Source organism: Biomphalaria glabrata, chromosome 4 (genome assembly GCF_947242115.1).
Source record: "Biomphalaria glabrata chromosome 4, xgBioGlab47.1, whole genome shotgun sequence".
In the NCBI taxonomy this organism is placed as follows: domain Eukaryota; kingdom Metazoa; phylum Mollusca; class Gastropoda; family Planorbidae; genus Biomphalaria; species Biomphalaria glabrata.
The window spans coordinates 52,721,744-52,745,382 of NC_074714.1; the positions used below are offsets into that span (position 1 = coordinate 52,721,744).

Below are 23,639 nucleotides of genomic sequence, written 5' to 3' on the forward strand. Positions count from 1 at the left end.
TGTCAATCTTTGGTGCATGTCAATCTCTGGCTAATGTCAATTTTTGGTCCATGTCAATCTTTGGTCAATGTCAATTTTTGGTCAATGTCAATCTCTGTTCTACGCACTTCTCTGGCTAGTGCCCTTCTTTGCAGAGTAGAGTCTTTCACTGACAACACGTCTCTGTCTCATAGCCTTCTTCTCTTTGTCTACCGCAACCTTATTTAGACTTTTTCTATTGTCCCCTGGCGACCTCTTATTTTAAGCACTAAGTTTAAAAATACTCTGCAAATTGAGTAGATCTTATCTTATTATCCCATTCCCGAATAGAGCAGATCTAATTTATCTAGTCTTGAATAGAGCAGACTAATTAATCCATTCACGAATAGAGCAGATCTAATTAATCCATTCCCGAATAGAGCAAATCTAATCTATTACCGAATAGAGCTGATCTATTTAATCCATTCACGAATAGAGCAAATCTAATTAATCCATTCCTGAATAGAACTGATCTAATTAATCCATTCACGAATAGAGCAAATCTAATTAATCCATTCCTGAATAGAGCTAATCTAATTAATCCATTCTCGAATAGAGCAGATCTAATTAATCCATTCCCGAATAGAACAGATCTAATTAATCCATCCCGTAGAAAAAAATAAGAAGCAGAGAAAAATAAATTCCACACTCGTGAAACAAATAAACAAGATTCTGTCCACTTGCTTTATCCTCAACTGGTGATCAACTTTCAGAGATGTCCGACTTTCTAAACTTACAAGTGGATCTCCTGTAGTTGTGTCTTTTTGGTTTTCATTAATAACTTTGGAGTTTCCGGCCTTTGTTAAGCTTTTAGGAACACTCTGTAATAAACGAATATGTCGAATTTCTTAATTAAACTTAAAACTGTTTAAATTACGGACATTTCTTTTTCTTAAATAAGATGAGCCTTGCGTGTTCGGGTCTAATTTTGTTGACGTTATGACCGGAAGTCCAGATTATGATTTAAACGTTTAACAACAAGTGTTGCTGTTTTTGTTTTTACTAAAAAATATTCATACATTTAATTTAGTCACGATAATCCAAGCCTGTTATTACTTCTTCTAAGGATTTTTAACTCACATAGTTCCCCTTTGAGACCTTGTGATCTGTAGGGCAGATGCTGTAAAGGGTCATCTTCTACTGTGGCCAGCACAACGACCTACAGCCATTTCTTTTCCAAAACTAATGTCAGGTACCCATTCGAGCTAGATAGACTCAGAGGTGCCCAAAGATACCGGAATTAAAAATCCCACTCTTCATCAGGATTAAAACCTGGGACCACTGGTTCAGAAGCAAAGATCTTTACCGCTCAGCCACCGCGCCTCCTAACTCACATACTAAGTGCTAACGTATGTCGTTACCCACATATTGAATACCATAAAACATTTCTACCCACATATTGAATACCATAAAATATTTCTACCCACATATTGAATACCATAAAACATTTCTACCTACATATTATATACCATACAACATTTCTACCCACATATTGAATACCATAAAACATTTCTACCTACATATTGAATACCATAAAACATTTCTACCCATAAATCGAAACAATCATATTTCTCTACTCACAATTTGAATACCATAAAACATTTCTACCCATATATTGAATACCATAAAACATTTCTACCTACATATTGAATACCATAAAACATTTCTACCCATAAATCAAAACAATCATATTTCTCTACTCACAATTTGAATACCATAAAACATTTCTACCCATATATTGAATACCATAAATCATTTCTACCTACATATTGAATACCATAAAACATTTCTACCCATAAATCAAAACAATCATATTTCTCTACTCACAAATTGAACGCTGTCAGGCTTATTGACGACCCAGAGAGTCGCTAGCATTGCACACAGCCCTTCACACAAGACTTCCATGAGTAGCACAGCCAAGTATGGGGTATCAGAAAGACTCCTCGGCATCACGGTACTGCAAGATAAAAGCGAGACAAGGCTATAATAAAAGAAATATTAGAATCGATATAAAAATGCCCTAAGGTAATCGAAATATGTCTCCATTTTTGATGCCCTTTATAGATGCAGATATTATATATCAGTGCTAGTATTTCTTGGGGGCTCTAATCTATAGCTTATGTGGCCTATAGGTTAATCCGGCCCTGACATTTGCTAAAATTACTGATCACAAAGATTAAAACAATTTGAAGGCCCTAGCAAACGTTAATGAAGATCTAGACCAGGCATGTCAATCACGGCGTTCGATGGCCGCATGCGGCCTGCGACCACTTTCTTGCGGCCCGCTTGTCCACCTCAAAAATTATTAAAATAATGTTAAACTATTAGACTGGAAAATAAGAGATGACCAGCTACTTGAATTGTAAAATAGTATTAGTTAAACTGAATAACGAGAGTGAGTCTGCAGTGAAAACAAACTACATTTCGTCAAACTTTATTGCAAGCCATAGCAAATAATTTAGCGAATGTGATTTTATGAAGAAATGTGCCGTTAAAGCTGCGGAAGTAATTTGTCCAGGAAAGGTGAAAGCGTTCAAAGAAATGTTAGTTAGGAACACTGTGGCAGATAGAATAAATGACATGTCAGTCAGCTTGCTTGAGCAATTTAAGAACAAAGTAGTTGATTTTGAATTATTTTCATTGGATCTCGATAAATCAACTGATGTAACGGGTCTAGCACAGTTGGCTCTATTCATAAGGGCCTGTGACAGGAATTTTGAGATACATGAGAATCTACTTGAGCTTAACACCACAACAAGCGAAGATGTTTTTGAAAAATAACAGGAGGTGATATTATTTATCTTTGGTAAAGCTAGCTAGTCTAACAATGGATGGCGCACCAACCCTGAAATAAAATGGTTTTGATCCAAAGCTACTTGCAATAATAAGAGTTTGATGCTTATTTTAATTTGCTAATTTTCAGTGCAGCACGCACCAAGAAATATTCTGCGCAAAGCAATTACAGTTGCGACATGTCATAAAACCGACTTCAGACGCTGTCTTTAAATCCTCGCCAATTTTCAATGTTTCTGGATGACACAAATTTGATTGTGTTCTCTACTACACGCTAGCTCTCTTGTCATAATGTATTGAAGAGATTTTGGGCACTGCGTGAGGAAAGTGTATTGTTTCTGACATGAAAGGTGAACGCCCTACGTACTTCATGTGTCAATCTAGTAATGCATAATAATCAATGACTTAAACTTTGCTTGGTCAATGGTTTTCCTGGCTGATTCAGGCAACCCATTCAGATCGCTAATGGCACTGGGGAAGAATGCGCACTTGTACGAATTTGTTCTAGCGTATGGAATAAGAAATACGATGGAAAAAGAAACAACTGAATAATTAATAGTTTTAATTCATATTCAAGAGTTCTAATAAATTGAGTTGATAGCTGTATAGGATAGCATTTTTATAGCTGATTCCGTTGATAGCTAATAGCTATAAAATGTGTTGTTGTTGTAGTCGTCTGCTGATATCAATAATGTAGCTTAGAAGTATTACTAATGAAACTCTAATTGACACAAACTCCCTCACCTTATGTATCTTAGAAGTATTACTAATGAAACTCTAATTGACAAAGACTCACTAACCTGATGTAGCTTAGAAATATTACTAATGAAACTCTAATTGACACAAACTCTCTTACCTGATGTAGCTTAGAAATATTAATAATGAAACTCTAATTGACACAAACTCACTCACCTGATGTAGCTTAGAAATATTACTAATGAAACTCTAATTGACACAAACTCTCTTACCTGATGTAGCTTAGAAATATTAATAATGAAACTCTAATTGACACAAACTCACTCAACTGATGTAGCTTAGAAATATTGCTAATGAAACTCTAATTGACACAAACTCCCTCACCTGGTGTAGCTTAGAAATATTACTAATGAAACTCTAATTGACACAAACTCCCTCACCTGATGTAGCTTAGAAATATTGCTAATGAAACTCTAATTGATACAAACTCCCTCACCTGATGTAGCCTAGAAATATTGCTAATGAAACTCTAATTGATACAAACTCCCTCACCTGATGTAGCTTAGAAATATTGCTAATGAAACTCTAATTGATACAAACTCCCTCACCTGATGTAGCCTAGAAATATTGCTAATGAAACTCTAATTGATACAAACTCCCTCACCTGATGTAGCCTAGAAATATTGCTAATGAAACTCTAATTGATACAAACTCCCTCACCTGATGTAGCTTAGAAATATTGCTAATGAAACTCTAATTGACACAAACTCCCTCACCTGGTGTAGCTTAGAAATATTACTAATGAAACTCTAATTGACACAAACTCCCTCACCTGATGTAGCTTAGAAATATTGCTAATGAAACTCTAATTGATACAAACTCCCTCACCTGATGTAGCCTAGAAATATTGCTAATGAAACTCTAATTGATACAAACTCCCTCACCTGATGTAGCTTAGAAATATTGCTAATGAAACTCTAATTGATACAAACTCCCTCACCTGATGTAGCCTAGAAATATTGCTAATGAAACTCTAATTGACACAAACTCCCTCACCTGATGTAGCTTAGAAATATTACTAATGAAACTCTAATTGACACAAACTCCCTCACCTGATGTAGCTTAGAAATATTGCTAATGAAACTCTAATTGATACAAACTCCCTCACCTGATGTAGCCTAGAAATATTACTAATGAAACTCTAATTGACACAAACTCCCTCACCTGATGTAGCTTAGAAATATTACTAATGAAACTCTAATTGACACAAACTCCCTCACCTGATGTAGCTTAGAAATATTGCTAATGAAACTCTAATTGACACAAACTCCCTCACCTGATGTAGCTTAGAAATATTGCTAATGAAACTCTAATTGACACAAACTCCCTCACCTGATGTAGCTTAGAAATATTACTAATGAAACTCTAATTGACACAAACTCCCTCACCTGATGTAGCTTAGAAATATTGCTAATGAAACTCTAATTGATACAAACTCCCTCACCTGATGTAGCCTAGAAATATTGCTAATGAAACTCTAATTGATACAAACTCCCTCACCTGATGTAGCTTAGAAATATTGCTAATGAAACTCTAATTGACACAAACTCCCTCACCTGATGTAGCCTAGAAATATTACTAATGAAACTCTAATTGACACAAACTCCCTCACCTGATGTAGCTTAGAAATATTACTAATGAAACTCTAATTGAAACAAACTCCCTCACCTGATGTAGCCTAGAAATATTACTAATGAAACTCTAATTGACACAAACTCCCTCACCTGATGTAGCTTAGAAATATTACTAGTGAAACTCTAATTGACACAAACTCCCTCACCTGATGTAGCCTAGAAATATTACTAATGAAACTCTAATTGACACAAACTCCCTCACCTGATGTAGCTTAGAAATATTACTAATGAAACTCTAATTGAAACAAACTCCCTCACCTGATGTAGCCTAGAAATATTACTAATGAAACTCTAATTGACACAAACTCCCTCACCTGATGTAGCTTAGAAATATTACTAGTGAAACTCTAATTGACACAAACTCCCTCACCTGATGTAGCCTAGAAATATTACTAATGAAACTCTAATTGACACAAACTCCCTCACCTGATGTAACTTAGAAATACTGGCTAGTGAAACTCTAATTGACACAAACTCCCTCACCTGATGTAGCTTAGAAATATTGCCGTGGATGTGAACATGGTCACCAGGTAGGAAATCTTCTCTCCGGTTTTTGTCGGGATCAGAAACACCAGCGGGATCATCACTGACGTCAGAACCATGGGGAACACCACGGTGATGACGTAATAGACCCTACGTCTCCTGACGACGAATGAGTACCGTGGATACTTTTTATGATTCTCATCCTGAAACGTCTGGCAAAAATAATCTAGCGTCTCCCATTCTCCTTCTGTGATGTAGTCTTTATTACTTGCTGAAGAGCGTCTACAGGTCGGTTTCACGTCATTTTTAGCCATCATAAGATTTTCCTTGTAGATCCCGAATGAACACGTCTGCGAATCAAACGGATATTTGTTGAAATCTATTTTGCACCGAAATGTGATGTAGTTTCTAGCCTGGGTTCGAACTAAGCCGCTTGAACTAACCACAAGTTTTTTGTTCATTTCATACAGGTGAGAGTCTTTGCTTCCAACTAAAATATGTAGAGTGGGCACCCATATAGTGGACGAGTCCAGTATAACACTTTCTATGTTGTCGTACTCGGTTGAGTTCCATGAAAGGTCATTCTGGCTCCATTCTATTTGAACGAAGGCTAAGATGGACATCAGCTAGATCAGTATGAATAGAATACAAAAAACATATTTAGCTTTTTGTTAGTATTTTGTTTTAGCTTTTTGTATACATTTTTTTTTGTTTTCATTTTTAAGATTTGTTTCTTATCTTCTAGAACGATATTATAATATATCTATAAAAAGAAACAAAACAAATTTTATATAAAAAAAAATGTTTCCTACTTTATGGGACGTTTTGGCGCGAGCCGTTTTGGCGACGGGACGTTTTGGCGCGAGATATCATTTGACGATAATTTAATAAGCACTTAGCTTTTCTTTTAATGAACCCTTGAATTCCAGTGACTTAGGCAAATAACCATGGTGTCTAAGTATACTTAAAATATTTTGAGAAACATGGTACATGTATATGATGTATTGTATTTGTACTTATTATTAGCAAGTGTTTGGTATGTATAGTTGGAGATATCATACAGTCATTAAATAAACCAATGTTAATGTCAACAAATAATTGCATCAGTTTTTAGTCTATCATCGTTTCATTTTGTTTTTAATTTTAAAGTAATATCTTAAAAAACCTTTTTGAAAATAAAAGTGTGCCTCTTAATAAACACACAAACACAAGTCAAAATGTTTATTAAAGAAAATGATGTGAAAAACAAACACACATTTACATTTTGTACGTGAAAAATATGTCTTAACACAAACACTCATGCAAAAAATAGATATGAATAATTCGTTTAAAAGAAATAATACAATAAACGTACATAATGTATTTTGCGCCAAAGCGTCCCGTCGCCAAAACGGCTCGCGCCAAAACGTCCTTCGCGCCAAAACGGCGGGGCCAAAACGGCGGCGCCAAAACGTCCTGCTTCGTCCCGGCTAAGTCGGTAATAATATATATATATATATATATATATATATATATATATATATATATATATATATAAATATATATATATATATATATATATTGTAACGTCTCTCCTACTATCCAGGCTGTCTTCAAACTGCACCACACGACACAACGAACTTAAAGAACCTCACAATTCAGGGCTCCAAAGTATCAGTCATTTTAATTTCAAATACATCGCAATCGGCAACATTAACATTGTCTTTACAAAAACCTAGTCTCTGCTCCGCACTGACTTCACACACCGTGCTGGTTCTCGCCTCGCACTGGTCACATTGCGAGGTAACGTGTCTTGAGTCTTAACACACTGGCTCTTTTATAGGGTCTCTACTGGCCTTCAACATCCAACGCTTTCATCCCCTTCCCCCTTGGTGTCGCCCAACAACCCCAGACATACGCTTGAAATTAGTAGACCCTAATGCCACTAAGCAAAGCTGTTCATCTAACGACCTTCAAATCCTAGCTCTGGAGACCATTAATACCTTCAAGCCCAGTGCTATATTTGCATACACTGATGGGTCGGCATCAATAGATTCTGGAAGAGCAGGCTATGGAGCCTACATCGACTTTCTTGGCTCTCACAGTCAAAATCTTTGGACCATGTGGTAGTGTTTGCAGTTTTGATGCGGAGACCATGGCAGTCTGTGAAGCCTTAAAAGTCATTGACTCTCAACTCGGCGAGGGACATTTGAGGGCAACACAGATTGTTGTGGTCACTGACTCAAAATCTGTACTACAGGCTTTTCAAAGCCCCGGACCATGGCCCCCCAATATTAACACTGTCATCATGGCTTCACATAACATCAAACAACGCTATGGCACCCCTGTAATAATGCAGTGGGTACCGAGTCACATAGGTGTAACTGGCAACACAATCGCAGACTCTTTGGCCCACCAGGGAGGGCAAATTTCACCCACTGATCAGGCTGTAAGCTTTCATCAAGCCCTGGCTATAATACAAACAACAGAAACGGAAAAGTGGTTTGAGTGCTGGGACAAGTCCCAAAAAGCCCGTGGAGTCTGGGAGCGCATGAGGCGCCCTGACCAAACTTCCCCGTGGTGGAGACTGTCCAGGCCTGAGCAAGCTATTATAGCTCAGTGCAGGACAGGCCACTGTCCTGTTGGCTCATATTTCTCGCGGCTACGGCCAAATTTTGATTCACGGTGCCCCCGCTGCGGGGAAGAAGAGGAAACCGTGTCTCATATTCTGTTTGACTGCCCCAGACTTGCTGATCTCCGTCTCGACAGGTCTGGGAAACCCAAAATTCTCGACCTGTATGGCGACATTTATGCACTACGCAAGACAGCAGGGTTTCTGTCCAGGGCTTTTGCAAGAGAGGATTTGAGCCTCTCAAGACCTCACTCTAATGGAGTTTGATGATGATGATGATGATGATGACTGGCCTTCTAGAAACGCATGGAACGTCGCTTGACCACTCGCTTGATCACATTCGCCGTGACTTGCGTGCGTAATATTTACGACACTGGCCCTTGCCGAACTTGTGTGTACTGTTACTGGTCAAGGTTGATCGCTCGTCCTGCGCATGACTGGGGCGATTTGGGTAGGCTAAAAACACACACAGCACTACCCCCATCTGTGTCATCACCAGGTTTATAACAATATATATATGCAAACGCGACATGAAGCTCTTTAAAATCGACACTGGCAGCTGGGAAGAGGTGGCACTGGATAGATCCACATGGAGAGCGAGCATAAAGGAAGGGTCACGGATTGCAGATGTCATACACTACAGAAGCAGAAAGAAGGGTGAAAATGCAACGGCGCCTGGTGATTATATATGCCCAACCTGCGATCGCAGCTGTGTATCAAGGATTGGCCTCTTTAGTCACACAAGAAGTTGCAAAGGGAAAAGATCGTCTCTCGAGACGTGAAATGCCACAGAGACAGGTATATATACATAAACATTTTCTAGCATCGGAGTTTTCATCCTGTGGACGATTAGCTAGTGATTTTTTTTTCCATAAGTTAAACTTAAACAAAAACTAATTTAACTCTTTCTCTTCGTAATTATTTACCACATTCTTGTGGAATCAACGTTGGTCTCGTTAGTTAGGAGAGAAAGAGTTAAACGGAAATAGTGTTTGAATGCTAGAAGTATTTTGTAAAAAAGAGTTCTGACTATAATACCTGATTGATTTGGTCAACATCCAATACATCGATGAGTAATAAATTGTAACTCATCCTGAACGGTCTGTCATCTGTGCAGTCTAGCTCTGGTGGATACTTCTGGACTGACACTGACCTCTTCATTAGGTCACTTCTGATTCGTTCGTACGTATCGTGCTTTGTGCTTTGTTCAACGGATAATCCACAGGCCACAAACCCGGAAATTAAAATGACAGAATATAACATTATTTCTATCTAACTTCTATTCAGAATGTATATGACCAGTTTTACTTTTCAATCACACCAGTGAAATATGCTATTGAAGGAAAACTGTTTTTAATCAAATTGGCACCCATAAGAATACTAGCGATGTCTCTGATTTTAAATAAAAAACGAGAAACACAAACAGACAAACACAACCTTACTCTCAGTGTCCTGCTAACAAATTTTGCTAAGTTTCTATTATTGCAACTTTTTTACCATTGGCTTTGCCGCTTTGATAAAACGATTCGTTATTAAATTTCTAATGTAATCCGTACCAATTGATTTTAGTCAATGCTGTTGACTTTTGTTTTTCTCTATCTAAACGTTTTCACTAATGGATGCCTAATTATGAATGTTCATTTTGAACGGGAGATACACCGTTTCCTAGGTAACGGGCACCAATTAGTATATGACAACGAATAAATCGAAGCTCCTCTGTTTTTTTAGGCGCCTCCGCGGTGGCGAATGCAAACAAGCCAAATTGAGGTAACTGTAGAATTCACTAACACCGGCGAACAAGGCCGAGCAAAAAAAAAGAAGTTTTGTCGACGCTGATGTTGAATATCAAAATGATACTTATTCTTACGTTACTTTGAAAGCATCTTGTTCATGTTGACCTGTATTTCGTTTTGTCTCCAAAAAAAAACAAACTTATCCTTATTTTAAGTCACGTCACTGTCATTTAGTAAAATACTTCCCCTATTTCCGAAACAAATATTTAATTTCTAATCGTACCATAACAGTTTGCGTTATCTAAACGTCCGGCTGCTCGCATACATCTCCATATATAAAATCAGCAAGCTCTTCTTTCTTGGCACAGTCTGCCAAAAGAGCCTAATGCTAAGCATCAAAAGGCTGGCTAGAAGAAGATGAATGCATGTCTGTCCCTTTCTGATATCACAAATGCGAAAAGCGTTCAGGACATTCAACTGATACATCTCATTTATCGTGCTTGAGTAAGGTGTTACAAACCCTAAGTGTTCTTGCTGAGTTAGGCGCTAAAACTGCTAAGTCATTTTGCTGAGCTTGGAGCTAAAACTGCTAAGTCTTCTTTGCTGAGCTTGGAGCTAAAACTGCTAAGTCTTCTTTGCTGAGCTTGGAGCTAAAACTGCTAAGTCTTCTTGCTGAGCTTGGACCTAAAACTGCTAGAACTGCTAACATGGCCGGCACTACAGATTGCGGGGTCAAATGCAAAACGGATTGAGCAGGGCCTATTCTGTGTAGGGATAAGGATAAGTGAAAATTATGATTTTTTGTTAGAAAATAAATTTGTCTTTATTTTATTCGTACTTTACTAAGTGCAAAATCACAGTCAAATTAAATTTACGAGCCATCTATAGTAGATGCTAGTTTGCCAACAAAAAAGCCGTTAAACATACAGATCTGCCCTTTTAGATTTAATATCGACTAGCAAAATATCGCTTTTGATTTTTTTTTGACATCGAGATAAATTTAGATCTTATCTTATCTTATCTTATATAATACAGACGTTACTTCAAAAAAGAAGATGATTACGTCCTACGCGTCATGCATTTAGTCATGCATATTAACCAATGACTTAAATTCAGCCAAGTCACTAGTTTTCCTGGCTAGCTCAGGTAACCCATTCCATGCTCTAATAGCGCTAGGGAAGAAGGAGTGTTTGTACAACTTTGTCCTAGCATATGGTACGAGGAATGTGCCTTTATCTTTGTGTCTTTCTGAGTATTTTATTAAATTCTGTTTTTGTATTTGAAGATTATGGTTCAGTGTTTTATGTATGATTGCTACTTTACCTTTGAGCCTTCTGTCCTGAAGGCTTTCTAAATTTAGTGATTTTACTAAAAGTGTTACTCTAGTCAAATGTGAATATTCGTTTTAATATTCTTTATTTATATGCCATTGACTACTACGGTAAATTAAGTATTGGGACGTCTTGTTTTGGTTGAAATTCACCCTACTGCTACATTTTTATTAAATAAAAGCTGGCAATACCTTTTTTTTTTTAATTGCAAGTAGGATTGGCGTTTTCCATATTGAATGGCACCCCAAAATGACAATTTGGTCTATTTTTCAGGACATTTTTTTGAGTTTTCGGGATATTTTAATAGTTTCAGGAGATTTTCAAGATTTTTTTCGTACATTTCATATTTCCATGAGCTCCTGGAAATTAATTAGTTAAAATGGTTTAATTTAATAATTTATAATTAGAGTAAGCGGGGCCTATGAAAGTGTGGGCCACAAAGGTTGCAGTGCCCTAAGGCTGCCCTGACTGCTAGGTCTTATGTTGAGTAATAAATCACATTTCAATATCTAGATCTAGGCGTAAGCTGTATATTATGATTTCTAGATGTCTACATCTATAGTTATATTTATATATATTGCTGCGTTATAAAATATTAGAGCCAATCTATTTTGAAATTCAATGTTGCTTTTAGTTTATTGATAGATTATCTAGATTTTATTTTTTACGTAAATCTAATTTCTAAAAGTAAGTTTTCCCTTGAGACCATTCGACCTTTAGGGCAGATGATGTTAAGGTCATCTGATTATTTGGTCGACGGTTAACGAGCAGGGTGTCATGTGGTCAGCCTTTACTTTCCCTAACTTAAGTCGGATACTCATTAGAGTTAGGTGGATTCAGGGGCGCCCTAAAAATCCAGAAATTCGAAAACCCAATCATCACCGAGATTCGAAACCAGGACTCCAGGTTCGGAAGCCATGCACTTAACCACTCTACCACTATATTACATCTGAATTATTCAAAATTTGGTTTCTAGATCTAGATCTAGTTGATATAGATCTTAAGAGGGCTAACTCAGAAGTTTAGTTCAGGTAGATCTACATCTACATTCTAATTTCATCTAATGTTTCATCAAATGTTTCATCAAATGTTTCATCTAATGTTTCATCTAATGTTTCATCTAATGTTTCATCTAATGTTTCATCAAATGTTTCATCAAATGTTTCATCAAATGTTTCATTTAATGTTTCATCAAATGTTTCATCAAATGTTTCATCTAATGTTTCATCAAATGTTTCATCAAATGTTTCATCTAATGTTTCATCTAATGTTTCATCTAATGTTTCATCAAATGTTTCATCAAATGTTTCATCTAATGTTTCTTCAAATGTTTCATCTAATGTTTCATCTAATGTTTCATCAAATGTTTCATCAAATGTTTCATCTAATGTTTCATCTAATGTTTCATCAAATGTTTCATCAAATGTTTCATCTAATGTTTCATCAAATGTTTCATCAAATGTTTCATCTAATGTTTCATCAAATGTTTCATCAAATGTTTCATCTAATGTTTCATCTAATGTTTCATCAAATGTTTCATCAAATGTTTGATCTAATGTTTCATCTAATGTTTCATCTAATGTTTCATCAAATGTTTCATCTAATGTTTCATCTAATGTTTCATCTAATGTTTCATCAAATGTTTCATCAAATGTTTCATTTAATGTTTCATCTAATGTTTCATCTAATGTTTCATCTAATATTTCACCTAATGTTTCACCTAATGAAGATGCCAATAGCTCTGTTGGTAACTTTGTTGGACATCGAGCAGACGTTGCCGATACCATTGTTCGGAGGTTTCCCATCCACTAGATGATCATTGAATAACATCCGCTAACATGGGGACACGACTCCTTGAGCCAGTGCGTGGGCTCATTCTCCTTAGCGAGGGCCGGAGGCCGAGCCTACGAGGGGATTCCTTCATATTTCATCAATGTACCGCAACTGTCTGTGGGAGGGCTATCACAGCACGTATGACACCGGCTGAAGAGCGTCTTGGCGGATGGGGTGAGTTCTTTCTTACCTCCTCTCCATGTGCACTGTTAGTTCGCTAGAACGTGCTGTGGAAGCGCCCCTGGAGCCAGTGTTCTATCCCAGTTAGCCGTTTTCCCTGACGTACATTACCTAGGGCGTCCTAGGGGATGCCACGATGAAGCTTGAAATATATCCCTGCCATTTTCTACCAGAATTCGCGATACTTTATATATATAAGTTTTGGGCAATGTGGCAATGGTGATAACAAAACGAGGCCAGATCATTGTGACTAAACGCAGAAACTTCATTGTTCAGAGAGCGAAAAATTTTGCACTAAAATCCCCAGAGTCAAAGACCTTTCCTAAAACCAGACACTCTTAAGACCCTGACCGTCACGTTCGCTAATAAATATAACTAAATGTTGAGGCGCCATCGTTTAAAAAAAATGTGTACACATTGTATTTAATAATGTTCCTTAATTTCTATCACGTCAATCATAAATAGGTCTATATGTGATCTTATAGGACAATCACTTATTTTGGCACAGAAAAAAAAAGTATTTTTACCTGTTCTATTAAATCGAGACCTCTGACATCAATAACAACAAGGGAGAAAGTGATTTAAAAAGGTTTAGTTCCAGGGCTGTCGAACTCCGGCGGGATCTTCTGAAACATCACCGGCCTGTTCGTTAGGTCGCTTCTTATTCGTGCGTAATCATCCACCTTTTGGCAGGTAGGTAGATCTTAGACAAAAGTCAAAACAAAAGACTTAGAAAATAGGAAGGTTTAATGTCTGCATTGTTCCGTTTTAAATATAAGTTTGAATCAATGTCACCAACACATGGTGCACAGTAACGTCACATCGTCACCGACACATGTTACAAATCAACTTCACATCGTCACCGACACATGTTACAAATCAACTTCACGTCGTCACCGACACATGTTACAAATCAACTTCACATCGACTCATTTTACAAATCAACTTCACACGTCGTCACCGACACATGTTACAAACAAACCTCACACGTCGTCACCGACACATGTTACAAATTAACTTCACGTCGTCACCGACACATGTTACAAATTAACTTCACGTCGTCACCGACACATGTTACAAACCAACTTCACACGTCGTCACCGACACATGTAACAAATTAACTTTACGTCGTCACCGACACATGTTACAAACCAACTTCACACGTCGTCACAGACACATGTTACAAATCAACTTCACACGTCGTCACCGACACATGTAACAAACCAACTTCACGTCTTCAACGACACATGTTACAAATCAACTTCACGTCTTCACCGACACATGTTACAAATCAACTTCACGTCTTCACCGACACCATTTACAAATCAACTTCCCGTCTTCACCGACACATGTTACAATTCAACTTCACGTCTTCACCTACACATGTTACAAATCAACTTCACGTCTTCACCGACACCATTTACAAATCAACTTCACGTCTTCACCGACACATGTCACAAACCAACTTCAAGTCCTCACCGACACATATTACAAATCAACTTCACGTCGTCACCGACACATGTTACAAATCAACTTCACGTCTTCACCGACACATGTTACAAATCAACTTCACGTCGTCACCGACACATGTTACAAATCAACTTCACATCGTCACCGACACATGTCACAAACCAACTTTACGTCGTCACCGACACATGTTACAAACCCACTTCACGTTGACACTTGATACAAATCAACTTCACGTCGTCACCGACACATGTTACAAATCAACTTCACGTCGACACATGTTACAAATCAACTTCACGTCGTCACCGACACATGTTACAAATCAACTTCACGTCGTCACCGACACATGTTACAAATCAACTTCACCGAATCTTTCAATCTAGACATGTTGTGTCAATTATATCTTTTGTTTCATATAAATTCTGGTCCAAATTTTTGGACAAGGAAAAGAATTGTTATGCAGAAGTCAGAAAATTCAAATGCAGTGCATGCAATTCTTTTAGGTGTCAGTTCCTAGTAATCTCAAAGTTTCATTTCGATGGAGGTCGGCGTAAGAGAGGTGCCCCATGGAAACACTTTAAGACCAGCTTAGGCGCCAACTTGCTTTAACTGACATAGAAGAAAGCACCTTGCTGCGCGGCCTCGGAACGAGACAGCTGGAGATCACTTACAAAGACTGAGGGAAACACATTTGAGACCAACATAAAATTCACTACCGAGGACCGACGTAGACGTCGAAAAGAAAATCTAAATCGAACCTCTGAGGACAACGGTTATGTCTGCGCTGGGTGTGGCAAAATATGTAGGTCGCATCAAGTGAATTATTTGTGTCAGGATTTTGTGATTTTACCATCACAAAAGAGATACAAGACACCGATAGCAAAGACAAACAGACACAAACACTCTTTTGTTCCCCTGGTAATCAAATCATTAAATAAGAACAATCTGGTACAAACTTTGTCACATGTAAATTATGAGTGAGTCTGGTGTGAATGTACACTTTGGTTTCTTATAGTTATAATGTTTTTTGTTTGGTGTAATGCACAAATTGTAAGACAAATTTCCTTACGGATAATAAAGATTATTATTATTATTATTAATATTAATCCTGGTACTCGAAGGCAAGCCTTATAAAATCATACCACACGAAACTGTCATGACGTTTTATTTACACAAAACTACTAAGTGTTGACTTTTATAAAGATTTGATCATTAAAATGTCCTAAACATACTTGAACATAATTTGCATTCTACTCTAAATTATATAGGTCAGCTGAATTGTGTTTTACTCAAAATGTTAAAAGATCTTTTTGTTCAAAAGTTTGAAGCTAGTTGAAGGGTCATCGTGGATTGGACGCACTCGGCTCCTCATAACAAAATGTGCTTTATAAACCTGTAGAGTTTACCATGACATTTTCTTGACAAAATTTAAGATTAAGATTTGATTCTAACTTATCTATAAATGTGTTTTCGTTCCAAACTGATAATAAAGTTACGAACCAATGTCTTAATGCAATCACAACATATAATTTGAAACATTGCTTGTGTCAAGGGAGTTGACACAAATTCACCACAACTCGCACATTTTCCTGTTTCTTTCCCTTGCAATGGTCGCGATGTCTTAGCGACTAATCTATGATTTTTAGGCTGCAGCTTCATAATTCCCATAAATTGTATTTTTACTTTAAGGCTGTTCTTTGTGGTAGGTGTTAAAATATTGATCTGTCTGATATGTTGTTGTTGTTCTGTTTAAATCTTCGGAGCTTGCGTTCCACCGACTGAAAAATTAAACATTTTTAAATCACAAAGGGCCGCAACCACAGCACTCCACCGAACTCGATTCTGACCAGCTTTCTTCATCTGCTCCCATGTCATTCCGGTACCCTCAGTTTCACTGATGACTGACCTCTTCCAGGTTTGCTTGGGTCTGCCCACTTTCCTCGCTGATTCCATTCAAAAGTCTGTCTTGCTACTGCAACTCTGGTACTTTTTTGTTTTGTTATTAGTTTGTCTGTCTATTTGAGTGGAGATGTGGTTGAACAAACTGTATAATAGAAGTGATACACCCGAGTCCGTTAATTGTCCAAACCAAACAATAGAACGGATAGTAAAGAACAGGGGTTCTCAACCTGTGAATCGCGACCCCCTTGGGGGTCAATTGACGATTTGCCAGGGGTCGCCAATGACCATCGAAAAAAATGGATTGTTTTGTCTATTCTTCTATTGCTGTGTATGTGAGCAAAAGGGGGGGGGGGGTCGCGGCAGAGAGGGGGATTGTAAAAAGGGGTTGCTGAGCTTTAAAGGTTGAGAACCACTGGTATAGAATAAGATAATCTTCTGCCTTTATGGAGACAGAACTTAATAACAGTAAGAAGGGCAAAGTCCACAGCATCAACATTCACTACAAGCCGTCTCTTCGTTCTGCGTCCGTTAGTTTCCCTAACCCAGTTCCGTTGTATTTAATGTACTGTGGTGGCTCTAAGGAAATACCCAATTAAACCCAACTTCTACGCGTCTTGCTATTGAGTCATCACAGTTTTTTTTTTTGCAGGATTTGTTTCTGTCTATCGTCATCTTCGCTTTGCGTGTCTTGGTTTATGGGTTTTTGTTTGTCGACAGAGAATATCTGTTCATGCCACCTAATTATCTTTATCCATATACGGGTCAGTCTACGGATGAGAAACAGTAAGGAAGAAAATGGTGGGGGGGTGGGGGTAGGAGTAGAGGCAGCAATGAAAGGTCAATATCAAGGAATGGACACAGGTCTATCTATGGAAGAGACTCATCTTTACAAAAGACAGAGAGAATGTGAAAATGACGGTCGACGGATCATGTGTAGTGCCCCAAATGATTAATTAAACAGATAATTGACAAATAGATGTTACGGACTGTTGAAAATATCCCACGAGTAACCAATGCTAGAGTTAACTCAGCTGATATTTGTTGTGGCATAGGAAAGAAGTTGGCCGTTGTGCTGGTCACATGATACACTCGTCACCCGCTTGCAAGAATAACTTGACATTGACAGAACTCTCCAATGTTGCATTATTCAAATTTATTCTAATTCAATTCATCTTTAGACTTTTGGCTAAAGATTACATGTGCTTTGAAAACAAAAAGGGAAAGAACTGTGAAAGGCATTATTATTTTTAATACATTTGGTTATCTCCCATTGTTTATCCACCGCATTTTCGAAAGTTGATTTGATGATTTTTTTTTATTTTTTTTTTAACTATTATTTTACATTTGTTACTTATATATATTATGCATTTATATAGCTTTTTCACATAGGGGTCCGTCGGCATGTTATTTATATAAAGGGGCCCCCCGATACAAAATAGTTTGAGAACCTCTGCTCTAGCTCAATGTCTTTTGTCGTCATCAACCTAGTTTAAAGGGTCAAAATAATCACGAGTATAAAATTCTTTGAGCCAGAGAACAGCTTAGAAGGTAATTAATTAAAGCTTTTTTTTTTAAAAAAAAATCCCTATTTAAATTCAGGCTATGAAGAATACAGATGTGTAGTTCAGTGATGCTCAAGCCACGTCCCGTGGGCCAAATCCAACCAATGGAGTGTATAGATCTTGTACACTTTAGAATATTCCAAATCTAATGAATAGCTTCTAAACCTAGAGGACGACGCGAAAACATTTTCCTGAACAGTAATTTATTACAATCTTGAATGAATAATGCCTAACATTCGTAAATTCCCGAACGAGATAGTCCGTTCAATAAAAGCGACAGTCCTTACCAGACCTATGTTGGATCTTGATCTACACCTTGTTCTCTATCCAAATTATTATTAATTTTTTTTTTTATTTAAAAAAATTATAACGGTCAAACTTGAGTTTACCCCGTGTGGCCAACGAGTTAGGAATTCTTTTGTCAGTGATATACAACAACTGTTAAATGCTTCGAAAATTGTTAGAATCGTAATATCTTTATAAGTATGACGTGATAATCTCTTTATAGGTATTGCATCATAATATCCTAATAGTCATGGCCTCATTTTCTCTTTATAGTCATGTCGTTGTACTCTTTTTTTTTTTAGATACGACGTCATACTCTCTTTATAGGTATGACATCATAATCTCTTTATATGTTTTGCGTCACAACCTCTTTATAAGTAGTTAAAATTTTTTTTAATAAGTAGTACTGTGAAATTATCGGACCCCCAAAAGAAGCCTCGATACGACTCTGTATATGATGTGGCGCTAAAGATTACCAGCAGCTCAAGCCTAGATACATTTCTTCCGGTTAACATATTGCGTCCTTCTTAAAAATAACAAAAGACTTCAAGGCTAGCCACTCTCCTGAATGAAAACTTTTAAAGGCAGTTGACCAGATCTCTTGTCCAGCTTTCTCGTGTCCACTGCCATCCTGTCCATCACATGTCAATGGTCCAGCAAGATGGAAACGCACAAGATGTCAGCTGGCCCTAGGGTCTGAAAGCACTGGTCAAATTAAGTCAGAGAAGGCTGTAGGGGGCGAAATGCATTATCTTTATTATACACAAGGGAAATAGCCAACGTCGGAGGTTGTATCTAAAAAAAAAAAAGACAATCCAGTTACTTCCCTTTGATTAGTGAAAGTTGACTCCGTGACATTTTAATGGAGTCCTTCTTTAATTACTTAAAGGCATAGGTTCGAAGTTCTCATGCATTATTGCTTCGAATGAGTGTGTGTGAGAGTGTGTGGGTAATGTCAGTGTGGGAGAGACATACTAATTTTACCACAAATATACACCACACCCTTGTAGTGTGAATGATGCTCGGTTTTATTAAAAGTACAACTCAAGAAACTTATTTTTGGAAAACTTATTCTAAATTAAGTGAGGGGGGCGAGTGGTAAAGCGTTTGGGTTCAAATTCCGATTATAACCTTTAAAAAAAAATTGAAATTAAGGACGCCCAAAGATGTTGGTCGTTGTGCTGGCCACATGATACCCTCATTGACCGTCTCTTTTGTCCATACGGACAATAAAGATTATTATTATTATTATTATTATTATTATAAGCTTTACAAAATCTGCCCCTTAACAACAGATTTTCTTAATCCAATGTTATAAATTAAATGTTAACATGTGTTTTTTTTTTTTTTTTTTTTTTTTTTTTGAGAATTAGAGTTTACTAGGGCAGATAATGTAAAGTTCATAAATGACATGACCAATGGTCATCGAGGATGCTATGTGGCCAGCACATTTACCAGACACCTATACATTCCCTAATAAGCTTCATTGACCCGTTAAAGCTTTTTGAAAGAAAGACGTTAATTCAACACACACATACACAAACTCACTTACAAACAAACACAAACATTTTATTGGTATGCGCTCTGGACTGTCGCCCCGATCGTCCTGAGTTCGAATCCTGCCCCCCCACCACACACACACACACACACCAATACCCGCAGTCCTGAATAATGTTAGGGCTTGACAGTAATAATCTTAACTTTTAAATGATAATCCGAAACATGTAACACACACACACAAAAATGGTATCTAGATTCTAGAACCTACTAATGATTTCTAGCTGACACACTATCGCAGCGCAGTGACCTAACCCTTGCCGTCATTTATTAGCATCAAATGCAAAGAGCATGACTTGTTCATTCTCAGATTGTAAAGAAAGAAACTACACTGGTTAGGAGTAACAATAGAGAAGACTTCAAATGCTATACAGATAGAGAAGAAAACAAGTAGACATTAAGAAACTGGAACAGACACAAAGTAGAGCAGTGAGATTCATAACAAACCAATATTCACATTTGACTAGAGTAACACCTTTAGTAAAATCACTAAATTTTAGAAAGCCTTCAGGACAGAAGACTCAAAACTAAAGAAGCAATTATACATAAAACACTGAACCATAATCTTCAAATATGAAAACAAAATTTAATAAAATACTCTGAAAGACACAAAGATAAAGGCACATTCTACGTACCATATGCTAGGACAAATTTGTACAAATGCTCCTTCTTCCCTAGTGCTATTAGAGCATGGAATGGGTTGCCTGAGCTAGCCAGGAAAACCAGTGACTTGGCAGAATTTAAGTCATTGGTTAATATGCATGACTGAATGCTTGACGCGTAGGACGTAATCATCTTTTTTGAAATAACGTCTGTACTATATAAGATAAGAAAAGAAGGCTTCTAATACCATAGAGATAGAGAAGACCTCGTACACTATACAAAAAAAAAGACTTCCAATGCTTTACATATAGAGAAGACTTGTTCCTTCTTAGATTGTTAAGAAAAAAAAATATTGGATGTGGGTAACAGTAGAGAAAACTTCTAATACTATACAGAAAGAGTAGACTTCGAATACTATATATGAATATTCTTGACATGTCATATTGTGATTTCGGGTTCTATCTAGAATTCTCGTTCAGATCTATATATTCTTTTTAAGGAAAGCGAGCGATCTATTCAGGTTCATTGTTCTACTGATTCCTGTCTGTTCGTTTGATTTTGATTCTAGTTTTGTGTAAGTCATCTAAGAACTATAGCTTGTGGTATTTAAATTTGTTTCATTTTAACTTGTGTGAATTATTTTTATTCGATTTATTCATTAAAGATTTTCAGAATTTCTGTTCCTGGCTTTGTTCTCTTGTTTATCCATTTGGAAGTGATGCTGTGCTGTACGAGAACAAAGAATGTGTTCACATTTATTTCCGCAATAAAAGAAAGTCTCAGTCGAATCAAAACACAACTTGAGACTCGAAAATCGTAGAAGTGTATAAAGTTAATTGTACTGCGGTATTGACCACAACCTTCTGAGACTTCATCTCTTCCACTCCATTGACACACATCAACAGAACGACAATAGACGGACATTTGTTCGGTCACTTGGTCTGAGAATGACCCCCAGGAAGAGCCAGTCCCTCTTGGTCCAGCAGATGGTTAAAGAAAACAAGATATGGCCAAGTGATACATGAAAATAAAACTGCCCAACAGCTTTGTGTCAATGGAATGATCCCTTCTGGCCTGGTTGGTCGTGGTCAGTTAACTGACCACTTCCTTCCAAATGTACAAGACATTTGGCTTGGTTTCGATTACAAGTCAGAGGATGAAGTGTGTATGTCCAATGTAGTGAGGCCAGTGGAAGTTGTCTTATCTTATCTTATCTATCTATCTTATATAATACAGACGTTACTTCAAAAAAAAAGTATTATGAAATGCAGTTTTAATAACAAAAGCCTTAAAAATTCAATTCTGCTAATTAATTATGTGCATGAGAAGATACAGGAATTTCCAGTTTATATGTGTGTGTGTGTGAGAGAGAGAGAGAGAGAGAGAGAGAGAGAGAGAAAGATAAAGAATAAAGACAGGGTGGGGGAGAAGAAAAGAAAAAAAAAAGGAGAAACTGTTTCACGTCTGCTATGAGCCAAAATAAGAAAAAAAAACATTTTCGAATGACACTATACGCGCATGATAACATGCAGGAATGTCCAATGTTCGTGTATGTGTCTGCTCGTTTTGGCGCAGTGTTCGTTTTGGCGCAGTGTTCGTTTTGGAGCAGTGTTTATTTTGGCGCAGTGCTCGTTTTGGCGCAGTGTTTGTTTTGGCGCAGTGCTCGTTTTGGCGCAGTGTTTGTTTTGGCGCAGTGCTCTTTTGGCACAGTGCTCGTTTTGGCGCAGTGCTCGTTTAGGCGCAGTGTTCGTTTTGGCATAGTGCTCGTTTTGGTGCCATCGGAAATTGAGGAAGTAGATGGCGTAGACATATTATACATGTTCTTATCTTATCTTATATATTACAGACGTTACTTCAAAAAAGAAGATAAACTCTGCTAAGTCGTTGATTTTCCTGGCTGATTCAGGCAGCCCATTCCGTTCTCTTTTGCAGTAGGTAAGAAGTATCACTTTTATGAATTTGTTCTAACGTATGGAATAAATTGTTTATTTTATTATAACATTTAAAAGTAGAAACAAGTTTATCTGTTATATATTTGCTTGTGTTAAAACTTTTTTTTTTATATGAAGAAAAAACATGTTTTTGTTCTCTAGATTTTGGCCACCCCCTTAAGATCAATACCGTGAAGAAAACAAAATGAAGAATTTGATCTTGACACTTTTTATATTTAAGTTTCTGTCAAAGTTTGGTGAAAGTTAACTTTGGTTAATTATTCTTTAGACAGAGTAATCTCTAGTTTTCAAATAGCTTGACCCTAGCAGCTAATGTGGGCAAAAGTCATAGCGTCACATTCTGACACCCTTCTCTTGCGCCATCTTATTGACCAACTGAACCGGAAATGATGTCATCTTTATTGAGATATCACGTGACAAAACTTGACTGACCGGCAAACATTCGCGCGGGGGCTCACACACACTCATACAACTCACGTGCACGGGAGCAGTCCGACAAGAAGAAGAGACAGTCGCTGGGTGCCGAATGGACAGCGAGTGGACAGCTACGTCACGCGGTACTACTAATTGTTGACCTTGGATGACCTCTGAGTAATCAATCCGATGGTGGCTGCTTCATTCTGACCAGGGGCGGCGACCCTCAACGCCTGACATTTTACGGGAGCAATAAGAGATGGACGAAAAAAGTCATTGCTTTTATTCAAAAAGTCCTTTCATCAAGTGACCTTTCAGTGTTTGACCAATCACTCAAATGACTACGTGCCCGCACGCTAGACACTGAAATAATTTGCTCCTCGAAGATCATAGTGACCAAAACGTAATAGTGATGTCTTAAAGAAATGTTGACTTTGACTGGAAAAAAAAAAAAGTTGACGTAATAACTAGGTCAAGATGGAGGCCAGTCTATAAATATCTCGCTTTATAGGTGTACATATTATA

General features: G+C 37.3%; 2 protein-coding genes across 2 annotated transcripts; both read right to left on the reverse strand.

The window, feature by feature from the left end:
- Positions 1-601: 601 nt before the first annotated feature.
- On the reverse strand, positions 602-9,764 carry LOC129925884 (neuronal acetylcholine receptor subunit alpha-7-like). Its single transcript, XM_056027331.1, has 4 exons — positions 9,334-9,764; positions 5,685-6,310; positions 1,846-1,975; positions 602-839 (listed from the first exon to the last, which is right to left on the reverse strand). The coding sequence occupies exons 1-4, from the start codon at positions 9,556-9,558 to the stop codon at positions 612-614; spliced, it is 1,209 nt and encodes a 402-aa protein (XP_055883306.1). The 5' UTR covers positions 9,559-9,764; the 3' UTR covers positions 602-611.
- Positions 9,765-12,402: 2,638 nt separating this feature from the next.
- Positions 12,403-13,146, reverse strand: LOC129925981 (uncharacterized). Its single transcript, XM_056027591.1, has one exon. It carries the CDS (start codon positions 13,144-13,146, stop codon positions 12,403-12,405), a length of 744 nt encoding a protein of 247 aa, XP_055883566.1.
- Between the last annotated feature and the right edge of the window lie 10,493 nt (positions 13,147-23,639).